This window comes from Mya arenaria, chromosome 5, assembly GCF_026914265.1.
Source record: "Mya arenaria isolate MELC-2E11 chromosome 5, ASM2691426v1".
Lineage (NCBI taxonomy): Eukaryota > Metazoa > Mollusca > Bivalvia > Myida > Myidae > Mya > Mya arenaria.
The window spans coordinates 12,117,538-12,145,353 of record NC_069126.1 but is presented as its reverse complement, the minus strand read 5'-3'; the positions used below and the strand labels follow the sequence as shown (position 1 = coordinate 12,145,353).

At 34.0% G+C, this 27,816-nt stretch overlaps 3 protein-coding genes across 3 annotated transcripts in view; all 3 read left to right on the top strand.

Moving 5' to 3' along the window:
* Window positions 1-335, top strand: part of LOC128235441 (uncharacterized) — a 75,075-nt gene extending 74,740 nt beyond the window's left edge. Inside the window, exon 113 of the mRNA XM_052950263.1 lies at window positions 112-335. Coding sequence (XP_052806223.1) covers window positions 112-335 — 224 coding nt within the window. The remainder of the gene's footprint in view (window positions 1-111) is intronic.
* Window positions 116-23,498, top strand: LOC128235440 (uncharacterized). Its single transcript, XM_052950262.1, has 30 exons — window positions 116-321; window positions 603-645; window positions 832-995; window positions 2,556-2,714; window positions 4,210-4,419; window positions 4,657-4,699; window positions 5,431-5,591; window positions 5,871-6,041; window positions 6,290-6,499; window positions 7,170-7,212; window positions 8,974-9,134; window positions 9,664-9,813; window positions 10,028-10,237; window positions 10,373-10,415; window positions 10,939-11,102; window positions 11,567-11,719; window positions 12,323-12,541; window positions 12,675-12,717; window positions 12,938-13,098; window positions 13,908-14,075; window positions 15,532-15,741; window positions 16,605-16,647; window positions 16,906-17,066; window positions 17,386-17,553; window positions 20,797-21,012; window positions 21,166-21,208; window positions 21,365-21,528; window positions 21,951-22,118; window positions 22,366-22,578; window positions 23,434-23,498. Exons 5-30 carry the CDS (start codon window positions 4,323-4,325, stop codon window positions 23,496-23,498), a joined length of 3,648 nt encoding a protein of 1,215 aa, XP_052806222.1. The 5' UTR covers window positions 116-321; window positions 603-645; window positions 832-995; window positions 2,556-2,714; window positions 4,210-4,322.
* A 179-nt stretch (window positions 23,499-23,677) lies between these two features.
* Window positions 23,678-27,816, top strand: part of LOC128235438 (uncharacterized) — a 39,817-nt gene continuing 35,678 nt past the window's right edge. Inside the window, exons 1-11 of the mRNA XM_052950261.1 lie at window positions 23,678-23,830; window positions 23,953-24,096; window positions 24,222-24,434; window positions 24,851-24,893; window positions 25,051-25,208; window positions 25,449-25,505; window positions 25,788-25,994; window positions 26,523-26,742; window positions 26,880-26,976; window positions 27,109-27,268; window positions 27,568-27,794. Of these exons, the coding sequence (XP_052806221.1) occupies window positions 23,707-23,830; window positions 23,953-24,096; window positions 24,222-24,434; window positions 24,851-24,893; window positions 25,051-25,208; window positions 25,449-25,505; window positions 25,788-25,994; window positions 26,523-26,742; window positions 26,880-26,976; window positions 27,109-27,268; window positions 27,568-27,794 (1,650 nt within the window). The 5' untranslated portion in view covers window positions 23,678-23,706. The remainder of the gene's footprint in view (window positions 23,831-23,952; window positions 24,097-24,221; window positions 24,435-24,850; window positions 24,894-25,050; window positions 25,209-25,448; window positions 25,506-25,787; window positions 25,995-26,522; window positions 26,743-26,879; window positions 26,977-27,108; window positions 27,269-27,567; window positions 27,795-27,816) is intronic.

Here is a 27,816-nt window from a genome sequence, read left to right as displayed (position 1 = left end):
AGATTGTTCACAAGAACACCTTCTATATGAATTAAATAAAATTATCTTTCCCGTGTATTACCAAAAACAAAAAGGTAACTTCACAATATAATGTATTTGATTATATTCCAGAATGCGGAAAAAATGTTCATGTTCCTGATCTACACAGCGATGTGGCTTGCTTGTTAACGGACTCGTGTAATGGCATATCTTGCTGTTTGACATCACATTTAGTCGGACGATCATTCGAAGTTGCCGTCGATTTAGATCATTGCGAACAAACACTTCATCTTAGAATCGAAAAGCTCGCGTTTGATCTGCCAATTGATAACATTGAATTGGGTGTGTTAAAATAGTTGATTCCTTAATTGTAGCAAGCATTATACAACGGTCTAGATATTGCAACTAATAACAAGTCTTTGTTGTATAGAAAACAAAACGTATACACACAAGTAATGATAATGACTATAAGTGTAGCGAACACTTTTCGAATATTGTCTGTTGACATTGTGATCGCTTCAGAATAATTCTCCTCTCTTCGACGAAATAAACCTTTCAATTATAATCATGCTTTAACAATGAAATGCACCACATCTATAATTTTTTTATTGAATAAATTTCAGGTCAACCGATACGCTTTTGTTTGTTTGGAGTTGTATGTCTTGAGTAAGTGTGCCTTCTTTCTTTACATTTAATTCTTAGTATGTTTTGTAAACAAAGTAAATAATTAAGAAAACGGACACGTCTTTTTGTCGAAATGATATACATATTAGATAAAAAACGATTGTTATGTAATTTATTTTGCATATCAGGTACGAACTTAATTTGCATATATAAATGTTTATATTGTAGGCTGAGTATCAAAGATCTTGTGAGTTCAGACACTTACATTGTTTCACTAGACGCCAGCGTATGTTTCGAATCCAGCTCTGCATGTAGTATTCAGTCAACAATTTTCGAGTCAACACTTCTACCAAAACAAGCATGCTCAAGACAGATTCCTAATCCCATACAAGGTATTTTCTCTATGTAGCTACATGTACTTGTTTAAGCAGTAGAGTTATATCACCCCGTACATTTAAAACTTGTTGATTTTAAAAAATGAAAGCGAAATGCAAGTATTAACATGTAATTTGATTCTGTTTTTGTAACTACATGTACTTGTTTAAGAGTTATATCTACATGTACATTTAAAACTTGTTGAGGTTAAAATTCGAAAGCGAAATGCCACTATTTGCATGTAATTTGACCCACATACATTTACTTAACCCACTTACCTTGTGTTTTGACATGTCATTTAAAACTTGAACTACAAACACAATTATTGATGAGTTAGCTCACAAAACACAACCCACACGAGCAAGAACCCGTACACATTTAGAAGCCACTATAGTTTATGTAACAAATGCATATAAATTAAGAATAACAGGTTAATGCATTAGAATACTTTATCTGCCAAGAAATTAAGCTGCACTCTCACAGATTGAACGTTATGACAACTTTTTTTCTTCTTTTTTTGTCTTGGGACGAGCAACTTTTTGCGAAAATGCATGGAAACCAGTTATATAAGACTGCTGACAAAAAATAGATCGCAGATATTTATATTTAAGTTCAAAAAATGATGTTGTATGCATTTTCCTCAAACCGTTAGTAACGGTTTAAGCCATTAAACATTAATTTTCAAACGGAAATATGAAAATCTGCAATTTGATCTTTTGTAAGCGATCTTTTATCATTGGTTTGAAGATATTTACTCATAATTTGCTCTTTCCAAGACAAAGAATAAAAAAGTTTTATAAACAGTATATATGTGAGAGTGCAGCCTCAATCAATCACTTCGGTAGTCAAGTCAGATACACTTTTTTTCATTATAGGCACTAACCTGTTATTATTTTAATACTATCACATATTTGTTTTATATTGAATAAGTTATCTCAACAAAACCTCAGTCTCTCGTGTATGTGTCTGTTTTATCTTAGGAATGTTCTTAGAAATAGGGGAAGTCGTAGATATTCGGCTACTAGGTTTGTCCTTGTAATTAAATTTGTGTTATTAAAAGTTATTTTCTTTTGTAAACGAAAACAGAACATGTCCGAGGAAATTTTCGGCATGTTGGGCAAACATAAGCTGTCTCCAAATAATATGTCGTATGTCTATATAACGCATTGAATTAATAATCCATAAATAATAAGCATTGTCTCCATGCAAGCTGATATTTGTTTTATACTTCGTCTTCAAAATGATGTCAATGGTTTATTAACACAAATTATAAACTGGTCATTTGACCAACCTACCTCCGATAAAAAAAAATCACATGAACAATTGACCTTATAAATCATAATGCATCGGGCAGCCATGAATACCTTGGAAACTATAGGGACAAGTCGAGCAGTCAAAACTTCAATTTCAAAGCGGTACAAGGAAGTGCCCAATCGATACTGAACGAGAAGCGCAAACGTACAAACATCAAAACTAGGTCAATTAGTATACAATAGTGTATATTATGAATAGTAATAAAAAGCATGTGGCAAATTTTGTGTTCGCATTGTAGAATGCATTTACTTTTTTTCATTCAGCTTTTGACCTCACAACTTGGCTGAATAGCAAAGCAATACCAGTTGATTTTCCCTTGCATACGTATATAATTCAGGACCTTTTCAACGCAATTGGTCTGTCGAATTATTTAGAAGAAAATACATGTACCTTCGGTAATACAACCGCATCCTGCAGATCAGGTAATACGTTTTGACTGTATAAAGCCTGTCTAATTCCTAATTCCATTTAGTATGTTCAAACATTCGATTGTTCACAAGTGATCTGTGACGCTCGAAACATCCGAGTCTCTAATCGACTTAGCCCAAACTTTATCTTGTTTATAAAGGTTATATATGCACTGTGTTGTTTGTGGAGTTTTTGTTTTTGTGTTCTATGTCTTGCGCGTTTACCCTGTGCCATTAAACGCGGTTTATGTTTTAACGTTTGGCTACTGAGCTTGTTTCGGTAGGTTTTCTTATAAATAGTGTTAGCATTGCCTTATTTAATTTCATCTAACGATTGAAAAAAGCTCTCGGATTTAAACGGGTATTCGGACATTTATTCATGTGGGTGATTTCAACCTCAGAACGATTGTTTCAGCTTTTGATTTGGGCACATTTTGAATCATTTAAGGGTTTGATAAGCGACAAAAATCCGAACCGGACTTTGTAAATTGCTAATTTCTTATGTTAACTAAAACGTACCTTTCACAGCCACTCAAGGAAGCAAACAAAGACGACCACGGCACGAATCATGTCTATATATTTCAACAGGACTTTAATCTTTAAAGGAACGAAATGTGTTACTATCTTAACCAGCTTATCACACTACATTTGGTCAATCCTAAGTTGGCGATACGACCTCCAACAATCTTTTGTTTTCTAAACCTGCGTAACCTTTCATATTAAATATTGCTGTCGCGTTACATCCTGCTATTTTACAATTTCTGTCATAAATTGCATTGACGGCAAAAGTTCATTTCCTTCTTTGCCCTCATTCAAATATAACCTTACCAAGAATGACTATTCCATGTTGTAATCTTAATGTTGTTGTTTTTTCAAACGTATTGGCAAAAACCCTACTTCAGTAATCTCAAATATATTATATTTTTCACCAGGAATTTTTCTCTATATTTACTATACTTGGATCAAAGGAAGCCATGTACCAGATCAACCATATTTTACGAAGCTCAATATTACATTCGTTGAACTAATAACTTCATATATCCGTTTTATAAGCTAGAGCAAATCTGGTTCTACCACAGACCTTACCTGTCCATGTTCGGTAAAGAAGATAATTTTAAAACTTCAAAGCACCCTTCTATATTTGGTCGTGAATATTTCGTCTTGCACATATATCACATTATAGTTCATGTATTTTGGCCACATTTTATCTTTTGATTAACCTCAAACTATGTGTACTTTATTTTAAAAATGTTATATAGAATTAAATATTGTTTAAAGCAAAATAAACAGTAAATGTTGGCGATTTCTATATGGTTACATCAGAAGCATTTAAATTAATGTATTCACTATATTTGACAAGAACCTGATGTATTAATTGCCATTTAGTTTACCTTCTTTTATTCATTTTCTCTCTTCATTTGTTCTCCCATATCCATTTTAGTTGTACTAACACTCTGATATACTAGTATTTGTTTATAACAACGTGAAAATGTGAGCGTTGCTGTTACAGAATGTTTGCTTCCGATTGAAACACCATTTGACGATGAAACATCATCGTGTCAAATACAAGCTTCGTGCACTAGTATTGATGTATGCACATACGTGGAAGTAGCAAATCAAAACATGCATATATATCTGCATTTGGATGCATGTAAACAAATTATGTTTGTTGGAATAGAACATTTCAATTTCACCATCTCGTTTGGGGATATACTGTGGGGTATGTTGACAAATTGATAGTATATTTTAGGAAAATAAATAATGATGTACAAAAGTAAATATATGATTCTTGACTGGGTTACTTAAATTGCTTAAATTAGTTCAAAAAGTAGCTTTTTTTGATAACAAAAACTGGTTCGACAGCAGTAAGAATCATCTCTGCAATGAATTACATACCGAAAGCTTTTGTACTAGATAATTGACTTTGCTAAATATTCTTCTTTCGTTTTTTGTAAAGGTCAAGAAAATATTGTCAGTTTGCGGGATGTGCTTATTATACGGTAAGTTTTTAACTTTTGTTTCCATCAAGCTATTAAACGCTTCAGATCCACATAAAAATTAAGATTGTAGGCTACTTAATGTTTTCATTTCGTTTCTGTCGTTCGGAAATTTCTACATGTGCTATTAAAGATTTGTCAGTTATCCCTGTCCTGATATGGGTTTCGATAATAGCTATTTTATTGTATAGTTCAGGGGATTCCTCAATGGTACTTTGATACATTAAGGCGACATCAAAATGTTAGCCATAACATATAGGCGCTAACGTGGTGATGGATTTTGCCTCGGGCCAAGCTCATAAGAATGATTCGGCGAATTAGTGTATTAAGTTGCATTCTTGTAAAATTCAAGCAGATAATTATGACAAGTTAAGGGGGTGCGCGTCGGATTGACCCCCTCTGAATTGGCGTAGTAGTTACACCATCTTTATGCACCGTTAACACTGAAATAACGTTGGCGTGTGTCTTGTTTTGTGTTTAACAATTAGACAGAAATTTCAATACTTAACACAATGTTGCTCCAGTAACATTACTACCGACAGTAAAATTGGTTTTGTTTTGTTTTTCTGCAAGTAAAATAGTTTTATCGTAGGTCAACGTAAGAAACGCCATCGGTATAAGGATAAGTGATGAATCTAAAAATTACTGGCCTTAATGAATGTTTATCGAGTTTATTGTTATAACATATCTATTAACATTTCAATGTGTATTCAATAAGATTCATTTATTCACAGATACAAACTGACACATCTACCTGTGACGAATGCCTTCGTTGTTGATCTCAGCGCCCACATATGCATGCAAAACAAAAATTGTGAACAAAATGTTACAATCCTGGATAATACAGAACTGCCAATTTTACCTTGCACATGGAACCAAGACTTTGCCAATCAGAGTACTATTATTTTCATAAAAACTACGGCAGTATTTTTCATTACTAAAATATATTTACTAAAGACATTATATAGCGCAATATTGATACAAATTTATACGAAATTATTATATAAAGTTCTTAATGAACGTACATTTACAATAATTATCTATACATTGAATTATTCTGTTTTACCCCCCAGAAAAAACCTTATATCAGAATGTGTTAGATTAAATGAAAAGTTCTATGATCGTTAGTTTTTACAATTAATACTTATTGTTGTCATATGTTTTTATTTCCCAGCATTTTCTTATCAAACATGGCTGGACTCTAATGGATACATAAACACCACATTGAATGACGGAATCAGGAAAGAATTATTTGACAGTCTAGGAATCGGAAGATATATAAACCAGAACAAATGTTATCGCTCCATCTATCCCTATGCAAATTCAGAATACGGATGGACAACAGGTAAATGCATATGAACCTACGCTTGATTTTTTTTCGGAATGCACTGATGCATTATGTATCTTCAAAATCAATAATATTGTGTGCATTATCAGTTTACTATTAAAAAGCGCTAGGTAATATAGTATAAAAATCAAAAACGTTTCACAAATCAGATGTGAATAATAAAACAATGTATGCAGCTTTACAGATACCGAGTGTTACTTTTCTTTTAAAAAAGTTAACATCTTCTTACTTCTTATTCTTTTCAGACTGCCAATCTTACGTCGAACTACCAAAACTAAGTACTAGTGTGACCTGCTTCCTGTCTGACAGCTGTACCGCGGTGAAATGTTGTTTAGATATTGATATTCTCCAATCAAGCATCGAATTTGAATTGGTTATTGACGCTTGTGAGCAGGAAATCCACGTCGGCATTGAATCGTTACGAACAACCGTGTATATGCAGACATATGACTATGGTAAGCCATAATAATATGGGATATGTAACCCCCCTCGTCAAGAATGGCATGGATTTGTTATGTCCATAGGATGTTTCGTCCGGCTCTTTCTTCAATTTCCTGCAATTAATTTTATTGAAATAGTATATGCATCGTTTTTCTTCCATGGGTTTTTATGTCAATCGTAAGATACGTCTTAAAGTGTTCAAGTACATGTAATATTTCAATACTTGTTTATAACTGATAATTTTGCCAAATAATAAGATATGACTGTTTAATAACCCTGCCGCCATTCCATTCCATTTGACGAATATAAGGCGATACTTGTTGGTTACATGTACGTCATACAATTTTATCATATGTCATACATAATTGATTTGTTCCATTACTGGAACTTTTATGCACCTGGCCATCTTTTAAATTAAGTGACTCATTAGATTCAAACATAAGAGTTATTTTCAAATATGGGCGTCGTAAATACACGTTGCTGGGACAAAAAAAATGCTACATGTTCGAAGAAATGCCTCTGATGTTTTTGTTTCTAGTTTTTCACAGTATAAAAATGGTGGGTCATCGCTCAAAACCTAGTAAAACGCAATAGTTTTTCACTTATTCCACACAATAGTCTACTACTAGAATTACTAAAATTATATCATTTGAACGCTAAGATTTATTCTGCTATACTTTTTAGGTGCCTCGGAAGCGTTTTACCTTGGAGGAGTTCTGAAAATGGAGTAAGTTGTAACTGTGTAAATGGAATAGTTAAAATGTATGTCACTGAACATTATGTGTAATTGATTTGTATATGAATATATTCCTAAGGTTTTTATTTGAAACTCCATTCAGTTAACTATCAATGAAAGACTTGTTTATATAGATATTCTGAAACCAGGCATGTCTGTGTATATAGTGTGTGTACATGTTTTGTCTCGTCCACTGCTTTCAAGGATTGTTGGTGTGAGGGTTGAAAACTGTTTTATTTTTTAATCAATTTATATACAATAGTATAACAACATTTATTTTCATGGGCACTTAAATTGGTAGCTTTTTTATTTCTAAAATGAAATAAATGTTCGCAACTACGATCCTAAATCGTCTGCAATTCCACCGCGCGCTCGGGCTATAAGTCGAAAAGGCTGTTTATGACACTTTCTCCAGTGGTACACTATGCCAATTAACGCAGATACCCATAACAGTTATCGCTTTATTGTTAAATCAAGGGTCAAAAATAAAAATGTTTCCGCATCAAGGATATAAAAATGAAGACATAGCCATAGTTACTTAAGCATTTTTGCAAACTGTGAAAACAATAAGTGTGTGTTTGGATTTAACATCACCTATGATAGAAGATACTAGTGGCTGGTCCTTACAAATTAAAATCATTTACCTGATAGTTATCTTAAAATAATCTTCAAGACAGATTTTATTAATGCAACTTATTTAAGAATCTTATACGAATAAGATTACTTAATTGGTGGTTGTCATGGCACTAACACCGCCTGCTCTTTACACATAAGCTCTATCATTACCTCATTTAATCGATTAGATATTTGATCAAAGATCCAAACGTAAGTGCCGATGATCAAACACACGAGGTTAATAATCAGCACGTTTTATATGTTCTTGCACAGAAGGTTAATGACTATCGCGTTTAAATGTTCCTGCAATGTCATACAAATAAATTGAAAGCAAGTTATTGACTTTAAGTTATTATCATTTACATTAAATAATAGATAACACATTAATATACATATTATATTAACTGACTTAGGTACTTCCACTGTAAACTATGACCATGTATATTTCATTTGAACACATGTACAATACAATTTTATATAGGCAGAAGTTTTTGGAAATTAGAGGTACAATATCTGTTGGGATTTTGAATTCGTGGATTACCCAACCCACGAATCCATGAATATCTGTCCCGCGAACATAAATGATTTCCGTAATTTATATCTTCAAACTGCTTACCATATTTCCCGCAGCTTTATCCTAATGTCTTGCAAGTCAGTCCTAAAGTAGACAACATATCTTCTTTTTTTGTAAATGAATGATTTGATACACTACGGCCCTGCAATATAAATATATTTAGAGTATATATTTACAAAATTATTGAATATATATTTCAACATGGCTCCAGTCATGTTTGCAAGTCGAAGCATAATAACACCCTGTTAATGTTTAGTTTGCGTTGTCCGTTTACAATCATGGTAAAATTATTTGTAACTTTTTAAAGCAAGTAAGACGGAAATATATTAAATATGTTATAAATAAAAAGACAATTATATTCTTATTGTATTGGATGGAGTAGTTATGGTAAATACCAAAGGTAAACCTGTCGTAAAGATACACAGCATACTATAATACCAAACAGCTCTTTTCCGAAGAAAATATATAAATGTGATTGTGTTTTTGTTAGCATTTGAAATATCTGACATTGTTTTTTTCTGTTTGTCAATATCAAGAACTAATGCGATGCTTATTATTTTCAGTTACATAATTGAAAACTTCGATCGTGGGAGAAAATATGCCATCAGTTTAAACATCAGCGTATGTCTTGAGTTTGACGAGCCTTGCTTAACTGAAGTTATCCTTGAAAGTCACGTGTTTCGTAAAACTGCCTGCGATTGGAGCAATGGATTCAACGTAGAAGGTACAGTGAAGAATGCAACCGCTTACTTATGTGTCCTTAGTGGCGGATCTGTGATCCAGTGGTAATGCATTTGACTGTCAATTCAGGGATCGCAGGTTCGATTCTCTGTCGCACCACTAAAATACTAATCGTCTTCCGGGAGGGACGTTTAATGGGGTCCCATTTAACAGTGCTTTACACTGGTGCATGTTAAAGAACCAGGCTAGCTCTAACCAGGATTACATGCTCCAAAAGCCAAAATGACTAAAATCTTATCGGAGCACTCATTGAATGAGCAAGCCCCGAGAGCGAATATTTATAAGCTTACACACCACCACCAAAATATGTGTTGTAAACCACAGAAATGTAGCTCATTGTTTGTGTCTAAAATGTGTATATTTATCCTTTATTTTAGACACAATGAGTGAGCCAGGTGGCTGTGTTGTAAACATGGTTTATATTTTAATGTTCCACTTTTGTTAGTGTCCTTGTAGTCTTCAGGTTCATTTTGGCATTTAATATACATATATAAGTTGTTTTTCTGTTAAAGGATTCTCTTTATACGACTGGAAACGTTTACAGAATATTCAGGAACACGAGGCCCTAACACCAACTGAAGCCGACATTTTAATGGATCACTTGGGTTTGGCGCAATATCTAAACCATCCACAGTGCATAACACATAATCAATGGGAGAACGGTAAATTAATTTTTACGTTAACTCTAACTAGCTCTACGCTGTTGCCTTAATTTCAAATATTTGCAGTTATTTAGAAGAAGCTATTTCATATGCACCAGAATTTCACATATATGTTGTATATAATATGTTATACACCGACTCGTGTCCTGATTTATATAGGTCTTATCGTATGTTTGTGTTTATATGTTGTTTATCCGCAATGGACTTTTTTCAGATTGCCCATTAGACATCCACATCGGTGCTCCGGTATCCAACGTGTTTTGCAGTATTGACTCTACATGTCTCAACATTGATTGCTGCATAGCGATTGAAGAAATAGGGCGAAACTTTAGTGTCTTTGTACATATCGATGAATGTGAACAGAAAATAACGTACGGTATCGAAGGAATTGAAGATTCTAAAACCTTCGAAGGTTTTCATTTTGGTATGTTATGATGCTTGTCGTTAATGTTTATTTTGAATATTTCTTTTTTTTCAAAATAAATAAATAATTATTTTAAACAGTGATCAGCATTCACTGACTTAACTTGTATATTTATTTTGCTTTCCTTTTCTTTAGACCGAACCAATCATTTCGATCTTGATGGGCTACTTGACGTAAGGTTAGTATATTGTTAATTTAATACTTACGCTCAGCGCTGATGAAAGCGCACTCGCTTCCCACCTAGGCGACCCCGGTAGTATTCCCAGCCTGGGTGTATTTGCAATTGGTTTGTGGTCATGAAGACGGAAAAATGGGTTCCCTACGGGTACTTCGGTTTTCCCCAAAATACAAGACCACACTCTCGTGTTACAATGTGCCAACGACAGTTATCAATATAGAGTTCTAAAAACTTGTTTCACAATCGTTTTTAAAAAAAATACTTGAATAAAGGAGCAAACAAACCATTCCTATCTATCGAGCCAATGAGAAAAATTGGAAATGGTTAGGATGAAACCACGACAAAACAACCAAGTTTAACATGTTCATTTCATGTCAGTAATTTGATTTGCTGTACACATCTCAAACAATCAAATACCTACACTAGTGTTTGGTGTTTACTACGGAAACACATTACATTTAGCATTTGAATCAGTACACATTTGTTAAATCTTCTTGTTACGGTAATTGTTCTGGTTTTGTAGGTTATTGGTGTCCAACCAATTACATGAACGCAAATTGTTCTTATCATTGTTTGTGGATGAGTATCACAACGACACAGATGTGCCAACACAGGAGTATGGTTTGATTCAAAATGCTTACATACCAGCAACACACTGCGTATTCGAGTCTGGGTTCAGAGATAAAGGTATACACACATCTTTTACCTCGACGAATTAATTGGTCCTTGAAAACGTTGATGCTTTAAACAGTTACATGTCAAAAAATGATTTTGTATTACAAATATTCAGCGCATGGTTTTGAAATGTTATTACATGCTCAATATACATGTCACTAGTAATCAAGATAATCTCATTTACAATAGAATTCAATCTATAAAACTTAAAAATGATAAAATGAATATATAGACGTTACTGGGTATGTTTGAAGGGCTTATGTTAGTTGTGAACTGTTATTATGGGTAAGACATTCATATAATAATCCAGCCTTTAAATTTAATTTCAAATATCTTTTAGACACCAAAAGGTTTGCATTCATTTAAAGGGTTTGTTAACTTCTGAAATTCCTAGCCAATTTGATATAAACACATCATAACGTTTCCTTGCTTATACATTTAAGTGGAATAATAGCAATAAAAAAATCCCCTTACAGAATTTTCGCTGCCCCTATGGATGTCAACGCACTTTCCATCTCATGTCGGCCAAGAAATTGATGAGTATATACTGGCAACTCTTTTAGAAGACATTGGTATTGCCGACTATCTCCTACCTCAACAGTGTACGGTGGAAACTTCAAATGCAATAGGTACATTCAATGATCGCATATGTAATTCGTTTGAAATGGTCGTTGGCCTTCAAGATTGCATGTTCTTTTTGATGTAACATTTTACTGATATATTTCCCTCTTGTTTTGGTTATCATATATTGAGTAAATATATCTTTATCAAAGAAAATCGCGGATGTCATTCATCCTTAAAAGTGTAAAAGTGTACGTGTGTGTCCTTTATGCATAAATTACTCTTTATACTTAATATTCCCGTAAAGGTTATGTTGATGTAAATAGTATTATATATACATTATTTTGTCCATGGCCGTCATTTTGTATTTAATCGATATAAACGTATACGTGTGTACACCATACACATAAATGAAAGCTATCAGATTCAATAGAGTGTACACCTTATACATTTTTGGGTTAACATGTTACCGATGCTTCTATAGTTTGAATATCTATAAGTAGTAGCGGAAGATAAAGGTGTGACTAACTTGCAGCATATTTTTTATCATAAAGTGGGTATGCCGATTGAAAACGTGTTTTGTTTTCATTCTTATGAAATGGGTTACGGTATATTTCGTGTGTCCTTAAGAACAATTAGGAAAAGATTAATTGTATTTGTGCCTATTTCAGATACAACTATTTGTCCAATTGATCAACAGCTTCGGTCAATTTCATCCAGTGTTTCATGTGCCCTAAAGGCCAACTGCATTGGAGTTCACTGCTGTCTGACATCAACCGAGTTTCATTTGACGTTCGATTTTAGTGTTGACATTGACAATTGCCGAGAAAAAATGATTGTCAGGATTGAACGTGTATCATACACCGTTCTTTTTAAAGATCTCCTTTGGGGTAACTATTAAACATTCGTAAATCATATCGCAATATCGCAGATGTTTGCTTGTGAATCATGGACAAAACATTGACATTAACTTAATTGTTCACAGATGTTCCTACGTTAAAATGGATTTGTTCTTACTTACAGGGGAAACCATGAACTTCGATCTCGATGGAATATTCAAAATCAGGTAATCCATTGATCGACTATTTCGATAATTGTATATTATTTTTTAAATTAAATATTTTTACTATAACAAAACAATCATTGTATGAGGAATTATTTACGATAAGATAACTTTAATAACGTTAAAAAACATGCTCGTATGAATATTCTGGCTTATTGAATTGAAGTGTTTGTGTTCGTAAGCCTATTTTTCACAATTAGTTCAAATGTATGTTGTGTTTAAGTGTATTGGCCGACATGGTATGGTCTGATAAATTGTTCAATTTGACGATATCCACGAGTGTATGTACAGACGCCAATGGAACATGTATAGAAGAAAACATTCTGGAGAATCAACTTTTACAAGCAACTCCATGTAGCTGGACATCATTGACAGAACTTGAAGGTCAGTTAAATGAACTTCAAGCGCGTTATTTTATATACAATAAAGTTGATTTATTGTGTGTACTGAACTTAACATTGTTGAGCACTGTATTTACGCACAAACACGAAGCAGATCTGATTGCGATAAACGTTGTTCATTAAAACATTGTATCATGTAAAAAGTAATTACCTCCTGACAACTTGTAGATGAGCATCATTGACTCACTGGTTATATCAGGTAAATGCTGATTAGGAGCGATGTTTGATATGCATATGCATGTTAATAATGGTGAATACATTGCTTACCATAATTGATTTGCCTATTTTAAACACCTTGGGTATTTTTCTATTATCGTTTTAGGAAATGTTAAGTCCTACTTGCGTATATGTATAACCTTTTTCTGAAAACAGAGGACAATTGTTTGTTCATATTAAGTTCGTAATATACTTCACAGAGTGACCACAAACAGCTCCGATACTCGTGAAGTATTCGCTTTTGGTGTTCACGAGGTGAAATAAATTGTGGTCTAATATTGAAACAAACATTGTTTACTTTTTATTATGTGCCTAAAAAGGATAAAAATGATATTCAGTTTTAACTTTTCAGAAAAGCGCGCCTCTTTGTATGCAAATGTTACGTTATTTCGGAAATTTTAGACGTTTTGGAATTGTATCTTAGCCATGTGCGCGTTTGATTGTGCATGTATTTTTTTATAATGTTTTAAATTCGCTATATTTAAAATATGATGGGTAGCTGTTCAAACTGTCTACTTTAATACCTTAAAGAATTTCGAATAATAATGAGTTTCTTTTTGTTCCCATTTGAACTAGGTTTCGACGTTTCCCTATGGTTGGAAGAAAATGGAATATCAGATGATCCAATTTTATCGGACACTTATTCTGACACTCTGATGTCTGTTTTGGGAATGTCTGGATTCTTTCAAACAGTACAGTGCAATCTGAAAGAATATGGACAAACAAACGATGGCTGGACCTCAGGTAAAACAAAGTTATGGATAAACGTTCAAAAATCTTTCTCAGAAACCTCGATTTTCACTTTATATGTCGATATGGAAAACTTTTAAAAGGTTCTCCTCAAAATCCGCAGGCTCGATTTTAAAACCTTTTCAATGAAATTACCCTGGCTCTCTACCAAATAGCTTTACCCTGTGTAGATCGTAAAAAAGCATGGCCGCCAGGCGGCATAGCTTCTTTTAACTATATGTCTAAATGAAATACTTCTTTTCAGAAACCGTTAGCCTAATTCTAAAATACTTTCACAGAAATGTTCCTTAAAAGGACCTCTGTCGAATTCGATAACTCCATGTCTATTTAGAAAACAAGGCCATAAGGGGCGAGGTTATTTGTCACTATATGTCCATATGAAAAACTTTGAAAATCTTCTCTTTAGAAATAATTGCCTTTATTTTAAAATAACATCACAGAAATGTTTCTAAGGGGACCATCTCTCAAACCTATACCCAATGTTGATTCATAAAGTACATGAGTGCCAGGGACGGCGCTAATTATCAGTATTTGTATAAAGAGAAAACGTTAAGAGCTTTATTGACCCTATTTCAAACCCATTTTACAAAAATGTAACTAAGGTGACCAGATGTAAGAATTATCGTGCTCTATAACTTTGTTACTTTTTTATTTTTTATACCTTCAATTTAAACGGAACAAATAATAGTTTCATCCTGTGGCGCACGGGCGGGTTGGCGTTTGGGCCGGTAGCGTCAGTATGTTGTCCGATCATTAACTTTAGAACCCCTTGATCAATGATGACGAAAGTATGTGTGGATATCACATTAGTCACTCGAGAGAAATTGGCCTTTTACTATAGAAAATACCTAACGTTGGTCTTATTCGATCTATATTCAATCACCTCTAAATTTGGTCAGAATGTGTATGGGCATAATACATACATCGGACATGTTCGATTACTTGCCTAATAGCTATAGTCACCAAAGAGTTTTTGTCCTTTGATTATATACATTTCTAGAGAACAAATGAAGATTTTTTTTAGTTTTTTTTTTTTTAAATTGTAAATTATATTTATAAGTGTCGTAAAACATAATTAAATTAATTAATATTAGTTTGTCTCGACATACAGTACATTTACGTTTCTATAGATTGTGATTAACAAACGTATAAGCACATCTTTTTTATAAAGGGGAAGTCCAATCCTACCCCTTTTTTTTTGGGGGGGGGGCAATATTTGTCTGAATGTAGGTGTAACACACAGTGTATTTTACTGAAACACAACACAAAACAACTGAAAATATCAAAATACAGTAATATTATATGTGTATTGAAATAACGATTTAAGTAACTATAAGTATGTTCACATTAACCGCTATTTATAAAGATTCAAGCTGGGTTCATGAGTTCTTTACTAACAGTAGACGCCAACACATCGAACCGTATTAATGTATAAACATTTATTTTTCAGTTTGCGCTATCAATCTTGGCCTTTCGAATTTGCCATCAACCACAGCGTGTCACTTAGATGCTACATGTTCAACATTCACTTGTTGTGTCAATACTTCATATATACAAAAGACGTTTGAATATCAGCTTGAAATCGATTCATGTGAACAGAAGCTGTTACTTCGTATTGAAAGGGTCACTGTTGTTCGATCGTTCAGCGAAATTGAATTTGGTATTTACCATTTTTATTTCTTTAGTTCTGATATATTCGGGAGTTTTTATTTGTAATTGCAACATGAACATATATTCTGCAATATCTTTTTAGGGGTATAATACATGAATGAGTGGTCACACGGTAACGGATTCATAAATTTTAGTTTGAAATGGGTTAAAAAAAATAATTGAAAATTCACACGTAAACTTCTCTATTCTCACCATATTTTGATAATTAAAACATGAGCAGAATGTTTTGCTTTATTGTTATTCAATATTCACATATCGGAAAATGCCTTCAAACATCAGTTTTTTCCACGTTTATTGTATTGTCCTGTGGACTTCTAAGTGTGGTTGTGTCATAGATTATATCTTTTATCGTTTTATTTTAAATGAGGTAATATTGTTTAAGTACTCTCGAGAACCCTGGTCGAATATGCATATGTCCACTAAAAGGTAGTATAATTCACTTGCCAGGGACGAATAATTGTAACAGTTCGTACAAATACAAGAGGGTTTCATATTATATTTTTTACCACGAAAGAAATGCTTGGACCACTTACCACACTGACTGAAGTAATAGTGCTACTTACTGAGCTATCATATCGATTTGTTGATTCTACCGCAAACTAAAGGGGCACCACAAAGTTTCGAACTTGATAGAAGCATTCAAATTTTAATGCATTTTTATATTCATATATAATTTATAAAATCAAACAAATGCATATGATTTGTATACATATAATAACATATTAATAATCGGCTCCAAAGGATTCCTGGTTATAATAGAAGTTTGCAATTTTTACAACGTCTGAGGTTCGAATTACCTGAATTTTGTATTATTCGGTTGCTTCTTGAGATAATCTTTTTTTGTTTAAATAGGTCAGTGGGAATCATTTCATCTTAATGGTGTGTTCCGGTTAACGTAAGTCACCGTCGTTATATATTTGTTTTATAACTAAATGTTAATACTAGTTCTTGGCATGGTCTAATGTAAAAGCGTTTGAAATCTACATGTATTTTGTGTTACAACTTAATGATAGCATTATGATTAAAATGGTACATTTATGATATCTCTATGATTAAAATGGCACTTATTTAGCTGTTCCCCTTTATCGTTCTTGCCGTATTTGTAAATCAATATATTGTTCCGTTAAACTCATTATGTATTATTTCTTAACAGGTATCTTATTGAAGACGTTACACATGCACGAATGTTTATAGCAAGCGCAAGATCAGAAGTATGCCTTGATACGAATGTATGCATCCTTGACGAAACCATACTTTATGAAGCAAAGATCCCTTACCGAGCATGTGATATGGATTCGGATTACATTTTAAATGGTCTGTACAAAGCTTGTCAAAGCGATTATGATTGGTTCTGAATAAGACTCAACATATAAGGTGTGTTATAAGGCACATGTATACCAAACATTAACCAATTGCAAAGCAATACTTGCAACTTGTCGAGGTTGTTAATCGAGGCGTATCAGTGATTTCATTAATAAACCTATCACGTGCTATACTATTATATATTTAGAAAACAGTCCCAGTATTGATTAACTAATTGTTTGATTTACAACTGACGGGTTGTCAATTATTTCAGTAAAATTATAATGTATTTCATTTTTTTTCATCTTTAAAAACACATATTCTTTTACAGACTTTTCCCTAAGTTATTGGAAGGATGAACATGGTGTAAATACAAATGCGACACTGGACGAGTTCGCAAAAATAGAACTTCTTGATGAATTGGGAATAACTATGTATCTGAAGTCTGAAAACTGCAGCAGTTTGATACAAAATGACAACCTTGGAAAATGGAAAACAGGTATCAACAAAACCAAATATAAACAATTTTAATCCCCGAAAATGCAAACGCCTTTTGAGAAGTATTATTAGATGTATTTTATATGCGTATGTTTTTGTGCGTTGTGTGTCTCCTTGTGTGTCCTTTTGTGTTTATCTGATGAGTTTCTATTACGCTTTGAACATTGTTCCTTTAAAATAATTCATAAATGTTTTCTAATAGGCACGTACTAGTTGTTATCTCTTTATGGTATTGTTTGCTCTAATAATGTTCTAATAATGAGTTAATCTTAAAGTTTTTTTGCGCTAATGTAACAAATAATTATGCTGCCTTGTGTGTGGAATTTTAATACGTAGGTTACACTTAATTCATTTTTACAACGATTGTGAAGAAAGTTATGATAAAGTGACACTCTCATTCAAAATCAATACATACGAGGGATGATCAATAATTACGTAGACTGCCTCTATATCATTATTAGTATAACACTTGCTTTAATAAAAAATATATCAACAAAAACGTCGTTCTATTCTCAACTGCGGATGTAAATATCAGAAATGTCTGTCTCTCCTACATCAAATCATGGCGACATGAAGACGTACACTATCGCGCCGTTGGCCCGCGTCGTGATCGGTTCGACGACGTCAACGACGTCGCATATCCTGTAGGTGCTCGAGATACGTCTGGTGTGATATCACTTTTTCTCAAAGTAGGCACCGGACAATTGTAAACAGCGTTCGTGTCTATATGGCCATTTGTTAAAGATGATATCCCGATAGTACTCTGCCGGGTACTGGTATATCAATGCGTTTGCAGCTGTCTGTAGCTCCCGTAAACTTTCAAATCGGCGACCTTTGAGGTGGTACTTCAACTCCGGGAAAATAGCAAAGTCGAACGGGGCCAGGTCAGGTGAGTACGGCGGATGTGGAAAAACCTTCAGTCCTAGGACGCTAATCTCAAGCTGAGTGGTCGCCGCAGTATGAGGTGGGACATTATCCTGATGGGGGATGAATTGAACAACCGGGATGTCACTCCTCTTCTTTCTAAGCGCCCGGATGAGATCACGGCCGAGTACCTGTTCACAATGTTAAAAACGTTTTATGAGTCATACCGTCACATTATAGTTAAAAGTGCCATAATTACTTTGCGTTTATATTCATGACAGGTGTTTGGCAACTACAAGATCAATATGATTATCTCTATTATGGTTTAACCATTTGCTCAAAATGGATTTACCCCAATTGCTGTTCGAATATGTTATACAATATGTAATATGCGAAGTAAAATTGATTGAACTTCTTCTGAATGTATATAACTGGTATTTAGTTTAAATGAATATTACCTTCGAATAATACTCCGCGTTTACCGTCCTCCAAACAGGCACCGCGTGCCACAGGAACATTCCCCGACAATCCGCAAACATCATGTACATCTGTTTACCGGCGGAACGTGAAACTCGGGCTTTCTCAGGTGGCGGTGACCCAGCTCTCTTCCATACAGCCAACTGTGCCTTGGTCTCTGGGTCTCTCAGATATAGCCAGGTCTCATCAGTCGTGATGACTTAGTTCAGAAAGTCATTGCTCTTTCTGATGCGCCGTAAAAACTTCCCCGACTCCTTCACGCGCCTGTCTCTCTCGATGTCGGTCAGGATGCGTGGCACCCAGCGCGCGTGCACCTGCAAATGCATGTACATCGACTATCAGAATAATAAGGAATGATTTTGAAAATGATAGAAATAACTGTTTACGGTTTTCTAACTTGGAACAATTTATAACATTTTAGAGTTCATCACAAAAATTTGCAACTATTTTAATATTCCCCAATCGATCCAACATTAAGGCATTATTATCCTACTGTTAACTAAAAATCATTATACAAGGGAAGTGAATACTGCTAAATACGTTTAATTCGGTGGTCAGATTGCTGTGTGCGGTTCCATAGCTGACATTGGCAGCCTCTGACAGCTCCCGTACAGTTATTCTGCAGTCCGCTTTCAGTTTCTCTTCAATTGACGTCACAGCTGACGGTCCGATTGTTGACTTCCGTCCACGACCTGCATCATCTTCAAGGGACTGTCGGCCATCAGAAAAGCGTCGATGCCACTTGAAAACCAGTGCACGGCAAACGCAGTTGTCTCCCCGTGTCAGCTTTAGTAGCTTGTTCGTTTCGGATGGTGTTTTTCCTCTTGCTTCGCAAAATTTAATGTTTGCACGAATTTCGAAACGTTCTTGTGACGACATATTGATATTCACAGCATGCGTGACTGTCATAGAGCAGACGTTGTTTTTTTCAAAATGCAACGGCCGATTGACGTCATATTTTCAGATGACGTCGCACAAGCGTCGTCAAACAGAATCGCGTATTTTTTAAGAATTTCTGCAGCTGATATTTATTTTATTAAGTTTTTAATTCAGCATACGCACGACAAAACGTCACCAGGGCCGGTAGCGCGTTACTATGGTTGCATTATATCATCTTGTTCGCACTATGCTAGGTCATGCTATTCTAATCAAGGCAGTAAATAGAAAAAGGTTTACTCTTTCAAATGGTACCAATTTTAATATGTTGCAAGTAGTATGAAAAAAATATGGGACAAGTCTACGTAATTATTGATCATCCCTCGTACACATGTATAACAAACATAACTTTTGAGTGATATACCTTCACTACCTTCTAAATGATGCATTTATGGAAGAAAATAATTTCTGATTATGAGATTGTTACCGTGTATTCAATGGCTGAAAACGCAAAAACATAATTGCCAAGTGCTAAAAATATTACTGTGAATAACTATAGTCTCATGAGGTAGAAATACCATGTTTTATGCACCTTTCTTTCAAACAATTGTATTAATTGGGGTAAATATTATTTGGGAGTAAGTGTGCATCTTTAACAAAGTCACTCTCGTTGGCACGATGTTGCGCGAGAGAATGGTCTTTGCTGTGGTAGAAACCGGAGAACTCCGAGAAAAACCCCACTTGTCCGGCTTGGTGACCACCGACCAAACTCGCACGCGCCCAGCGAGTGCGCTAACCACTGCGCTAGCCGGACATAACTGGATAGACTCAACTTTGTATTACTTGTGATATCTTATTCCTGCAAATTATCCCACAGTGACACTTGCTTACACTGAAGTATATTTGGTGAACGAACTATGACCTTTTTATTGGGCGGTGTTGTTGTAATAAAAAACATGTTTATGTATTTGTTTGGACACTTATTTGTGTCAAAACATTTTGAAGGATATTATTTTCAAATTGACAGAATGTCCATCGGTGAACGAGCTTGACCTCACTTCTCTACCACAAACGATGTCATGTACACTCCATGCAGACTGTCTGTCAATCGCCTGCTGTATGAGTTCCGATGTAATAGAAAAGTCCGTCTACTATGCGATTGCACTGGATTACTGCAATCGAGAGCTTACAGTTCAAGTTGAAAATATGAAACGTACATTTTCAGTGTATGACTATAAGTTTGGTGAGTAACTTATGCATATTTTGTTGATGATTATTTATTTGATATTACATTTATTATTACTTAAGGCTTTGATACTGCGCTTGGTTAAACAATGATGTTCGAGAATCGTTTTATGCGAGTGTTCTTCGATAGTTTCACCATTCTTTATCCCAGGTTCCACAATGGCTATGTCTATTTACTCCGTTCTACGTTTGAGGTATGTTAAATGTTCAATATGGTTAACATGAAGCTATCATTGAAATTGTCTTAGAAAAGAAATATTTGATCTGGTATACTTAGATTGTTGTGTTATAGTTTTGATTTTGTCATATCTGTATTTGCAACGAATAATACACTTTTTTCATTGATTAAGATGGACCATGTGGCATTTAGTATTACAAGACCAGGTTATATTGAATATGCATGTCATGGAATGTTTCGAGAACGACGGACCTTGTGACCAGGTTGAGTCCGTGGCAACGCGGCTTAAATTGCCTTTGCCAGATTGTTCATCAGCACAGGAGTTAAATACGCCCGGTATATATATATATATTTTTTTATAGTATATGTCCTTTACAAATGGACTTTACGTTGAATTATACACTGGTGCATTGTACAAAGGAACATATCCGAACGTTCACATCGAACCTAAACTCTCTTTTTCCTTGCATTCCATGTTTCATTGAAAAGTATTTTAATAAAATGTTTGAACCGTTTAGAAACATCATTGATAATTACATCAAACCTTACTGTCGTTTTTACAGTGCGTCAATTTAATGGCAGGATACTGCGCTTCTACAATTAGCAAATTATACGATCATTTATAAACACAATAATTTATTTAATAAAACAAATGAAGACTTTAATGCATCATAATAAACCAGTGAAATGACATAACTGCAAGGAACTTGAAATGGTGATGTAAACATAATTGCAATAAGTTTGCTTTCTTCTGATAGACTTTAGCTTACGTAGCTGGAAAGCAGACCATGGAATCACAGGGAACACGTTAACAGATTCACAAAAATTGTTACTCCAAAGAGATCTTGGCCTAGTTCGTCATATGAATGACGAAAAATGCGTCGTCCAAACTGAGGATCAGGGTTACGAACATGGATGGATATCGGGTACATATGTTGCTTAAAATGAATCAAGTAATTAAGTTATCAGAAATAACAGTTATACATGCACTTACAATTTACAAGAATGTCTAAGTTGTTTCTAAAACCTCAAATTTATTTAAAAAAATCTATATTCCATTAATAATTAATCGTCCATACATTTTCTTCTGAGTTGTTAAAATGCCCTAAATACAACTGATATGAAATGATAAGACGATGAAAAACAAACAACTTGCTTTTGTTTTATCTTCAGAATGCCCTTTGGACTTAAACTTGGCAAATATCACGGAACAATACAATATATCCTGCAAGATTCAATCTTCATGCTCCCAAATACACTGCTGCCTGTACGTTCCAGAGATGGACATGTCATTTACTGCCTTATTTGATTTGCAACCCTGTAATTTATCGTTAAAGGTTGGATTTGAAATGATGACAAAGGAAATGAATATCAAAGAAATGACAGGTAACGTGACGTGACGTATACGTATGGACATTTTCCATTTATAGCATTGCTTTTTCTGGCATTTAAATCCATATCTGTTTATAAATATTCCGTAGAAAATTCTTGGCTTGATTGACAACGCATTATTGATTGATTAAGCGTAATATATATCTCGGAGATTCATATGTCCAATATTTGCCCAATTTGACTTTGGGGACAGATGAATTTTAGGTAGCATTAGAAGCAGTTATGTATCAATTAAGATGAAGGTATATTTTTAATAAAATGCCTTTAGTTTGTGTTAAAATAAACATTATTCAAAATGTTAAGGACTGTATTGCTACCTTAAAATGGAGATAACTGCACTGTATACTTGCGTTTTTCGAGGAATGATATTGTGTTGCTGCAGTTGCATTAAAACTTGTGTGACATTCCCTCGTTATAAAAAAACAATCCCTTGAATGTTTGCCTGCTGACGTTAAACGTAAGCATAATATAAAGAACAAATCAGAGTTCGAGTATACGTTATTACTCTTTTCAGAAAATCTGCTTACGTTTGACATGCATTTAACATGCGAAGCTGTACATGCTAACATGTGGTGATTGTACCTTGTCGTTGATAAATCTTTTTAAATGAGTTGTATTGCTATGACACAAACACCATATCACAACCCATTCAACTACTCTTTTGCTGATTCCAATATTTGTGCATGAATATACTGTGATGAGGATGCGATTTGTCTGTGCTTGTATTTGCATAGTGTGTCTCTCTATGTCTGGCTGTTAGTCCTTAAATTTGTGTAAAAGGTTTGGCTGCTGGGTTTGTCTCTGTATTGTATTGTAACAAAATAATAATCTATGTATGTCTTATTTTAGGCACTGAAACGGTCCATAGTCTAAACAGTGTGCTACATATGAGGTTAGTCCATATTAAATTATAATTTCGAACTAACACATGCATATACCTCTTATATAGGTAGTTTTCGTTTATCGAACATTCAATCAACGTTTTCGTAATGATTAACTATCCGAAGTAATCTTTATTTCACCTTTATATCGATATGGTGTTTATTTTGCGATAATTAGCATGACTTTGTTTGTATTGTTTATGATAGTTCAAAAGTGACCGAAAGAGAAGACGAGCTTCAAATGGAATGGACGATCAGGGTTTGTGTAGAAGATCAGTTTGAATGTACCCGTCAAATTCGACTTCTTGAAAATGTCTTTATTCCAAATCCTGATTGTTGGTCGGAGCCAATTTTTGAAATACAAGGTATTCTTTAATAAAAAGTTATGATATATACAGAGAGATAACCGCACCACTCTAGTTATAATCATAAGTATTCACGTACTTAATACTCATTTTGATTAACTGAACGCATTATTTGTTTCCAGGATTTTCTATGCAAAGCTGGTTATCTGATAACAATGTCACATTAGGAGACATGCTCGAAGAACATCACGATAAGCTGGCTGTAGACTTAGGCCTTGTCAATATGGTCTCGTCCCCAATGTGCAACATTACAACTTCAATGCAAGGTATACAATGTTATTTTTCCTGATAGATTGGGTGCGTTCTGTTACTATGTTTCCGTATTTGTTGACACATCATTATATGAGTATTGGCATTGAATAATTGGATTTACCTTTTTATGTTTATGTAGATTTTGATTTTGAGTTCATCAACTCAAGTTCATCCATTTACGATCAATCGTGTGTACGGTCTTCGACCGATGAATATGTGGCCTGCTGTGTGTACTCAGAAGAACTTGACCGTTACCTTTGGGCCTCTTTTACGATCGAACCTTGTCGATATCAGATTAATGTTCAACTGGAAAACCTTGCATATAACATAAACACACTGGACTATATATGGGGTAAATATTTTAATACTTGTAACTTTATGTTGGAAGTCAATGTGAACTTGGAAGGGAGGAAAACAGTTCACCGAATTTGAACAATGCCAAAATGTCAAACAGTAGAAAGGAGGGAAATTAAGTTAAACAGAGCATTATATATTAATTTTGTTATCTTGTCCAACACATCACTTGATAGGCATTGCAATATCTATTTTCACACTTTTTAGAACGTTTTAGAACGTAACCTTTTTTTCAAAAGATATTTTTCTTCCTTTAATCACTTTGTCATATTTTATGGTTTATTTGGTAATCATCTCCTTCAGTTTCCAACTTACGAACATTTACTGACAATGTTCGTTCGTCTTAACATTTGTATATACAAATATCATTGCATTGTTTATCAAGCAAGATGAAATATTTGACTTAATTTCCAGGAACTCGTCATGAGGTATCCATGAAAGGTGTTTGGAGCATCAGGTGTGAACTCATCGCTTTTACAGAAATGTTTTAAAATGTCGTTCGTTTGTTAACATCAAATTAGACTTGATCTGCAAACAAAACTCTCTATTTTGATTGTGTGTCTGTTAGATTCTGTAAATACATTAATACATGTATATTATCAATGCATTTCTAGATTTCTGATTCACAATGTACAAACAAACAGAGAATTTTCATTGGATGTGGACGTCAGAATTTGTTTTGAGGATGGAGCCTGTAACGGAACGTTTTTCTTGGCAGCGGATTTTCGATTGCCGTATACAAATTGTACAAATACTACACAACCATACCAAGGTATATTTGAACTCTATTTTAAATCGAAATTCTACAGGATGAAAATAAACCTTTTTAGTTCTGAACTATTTGTATACAGATAATAATAAATTGTATGTACATGTATTAGCAATAATGATGGTTGCTCAACAATTGTATGGAGTACACTTATGACATAAAGACTATGTATGCATATCTTGGAACACTTGCGTTCAAAAAAAGTTTTAAACAATGATTTTAACAATCATTTCTTTTTTCAAGATATCTCACATGATTTCTGGCTTCGTGAGGAATGCTCTGCTTCTACAACATCCACAGGTGGGTGCTTTATTAGTTTTAAACGAGTCCATCACTTTAAGTTTAACCCTTTTATATGTATGCGCAAAAATGAAAAAAAAATATGCTTATTGTTCATACCACCATAATGTTACAAGTGTTCTTCATGGCCAAGCTAAATATTATGCAGATAATTTTGTTGTTCAAACGAAAACAAAGGCGAACGTATGCTCAATCTGTATCAGATAGAGACATCCTAAAAATGCAAATTAAAGTTTCAAATAACCATTTAATTTCTTGACGGATTATTGTATACGTTTACAGGATGCACGTCAGTTCATCTTCCAAATGCCACCCGGGATATATGTTTCCTTGATGACGATTGTCGTGGTTTAACTTGTTGTGCAGAATTGTATCTAGGGGATGTAACACGAAATGCGATGTTTTCCATCCGGTCTGATTGTAATGGAACTGCGCTGAACTTTAGTATTGAAAGAAAATCTTGGCAAACAAATATCCAGTCGAAGCCAGGTAAACTTTTATGGATACATTCCTATATTGAATTTAAAGCAACAATAAATGAGTTTGAAGAATATAAATTTTTATCCAAGTAGATAAAAGCAGTATTTAGAAGATTCGAGCTTATGTCAATTAAAATGAACAATGGAAATTGAAACGCACTCGTTTTACTTTCGGATTTTCTTTGAAACCGAATGTTATACCAGCACGGCTGTGTAAACCTGTCAGTACCTATTGTCTGACCACGCTGTTTACAAATCATGCTCCATATCTTTCGACGGTTCTCTAAAAGCTTTGAAATATTTTATGACCTGCCCGTTAACATGATTAATGCTAGTTACAAAGTTTTAGACTCAACTCGTTCTATTGTATAAATCAAATAAGTTTCAATTAATATCAAGTGAGTACCTTACACTGATAAATAAATTTGTAAAATTACTTAATTATTAGTAATAGCTTTAAAGAGTTATTTTCTATTCGGCCATGAACTGAATAAGTCGTAAACACAATAGTTCTTTACATTTGTAATTTATTTTACAGCATATATACACCAAAACATAAAGGACGCCATTTTGTTAGACATAACAGTCAATAATGACTCCCCGATTACGATAAAGGTATCTGTAAACCTTACGTTGTGTGAAAAGATATCAGGCGAAATATCATGTGTTGCATTGCCATACCTTATTGATCAACCACTTAATGTACAATGTTCCACAAGAAAACGGCGTAAAAGAAGTATGCTTCCAGCCGAGTTCAGGTTGGTTATTATGATTATTTTATCTTTGCCTGCATGTTTAACACACTCACTTCAGAAACATACACAAGTGAATTATTCTTTTAGCTTTTCAAGCGAATATATTCATTAACGATATGTATTATCTCTTTTTTCCTCAGCATCGAAGACATCAAACTAAAGCTTAAAGAATTGTTCGAGAAGGGATCTTCAAACAAAGAAATACAATCTTATATCGATGCACTTAAGATTGTACAGGTATTTTACATGCACTTTTCTTAGTCAAAACAACAGTCCAAGAAGTGTCAAGCTTGTTTTGATAAATTATGAAAAATCATTTGAAAATAATTTAATTTCATATATAAGTAAACATTTCCATTGTATCTTTAGAAAGCACAAAAAGCTAAAAATATGGCACCAGAAGATGTCGAAGTCTTAGATTCAACAATTAAGCAGGCGATGAAAGCACTTGGCTGGAACAACCCAGAAACGATCAAACATCAACCCGTTCCTGAAGGAGGATATACATTTTCTTATGAAATTGGAGGCGGTAATTTTATATTGTTTATGCGTCGGACAGACATTAATTCTACTGCCCCATGAACTCATAAATAATGTCCATTGTATCATTAAGCATGTTTAAACAGTAAAACTGTAACTCAATATATACGAAATTATTTGTACCGTTTATTATTTTTTTTTATTTATTACGTTTTATACCTCGACTAATTAAAGACCTCAAATTACTGCCAGTCACAACTCAGCATTTACCTCACTTGACTCCCGTTTCAAATAAAATGTTGAGTGTAGTTTCTGTTCAACACTTAATAATTTATTTCATTTTTACAGCAGAGACAATCTTGGAAATGCTAGGCGATTCAAATTCTATGATTAGCAGAGCAAATCAATTATTTATTGTCGGCAAAGGACTTTCCAAACTTGGTACAGAGCTACTTGGTGCACAACTGGCCAATATGACCATCGGGGATATTGAGTCTTTACTCCATACCAAGAAAGTGGATCCATTCAAAATCCGTGACATAGTTAAAGCCTTTATAGATCTAGCAAGAGTATTGGTAAGAACAGTGTATGCTACTG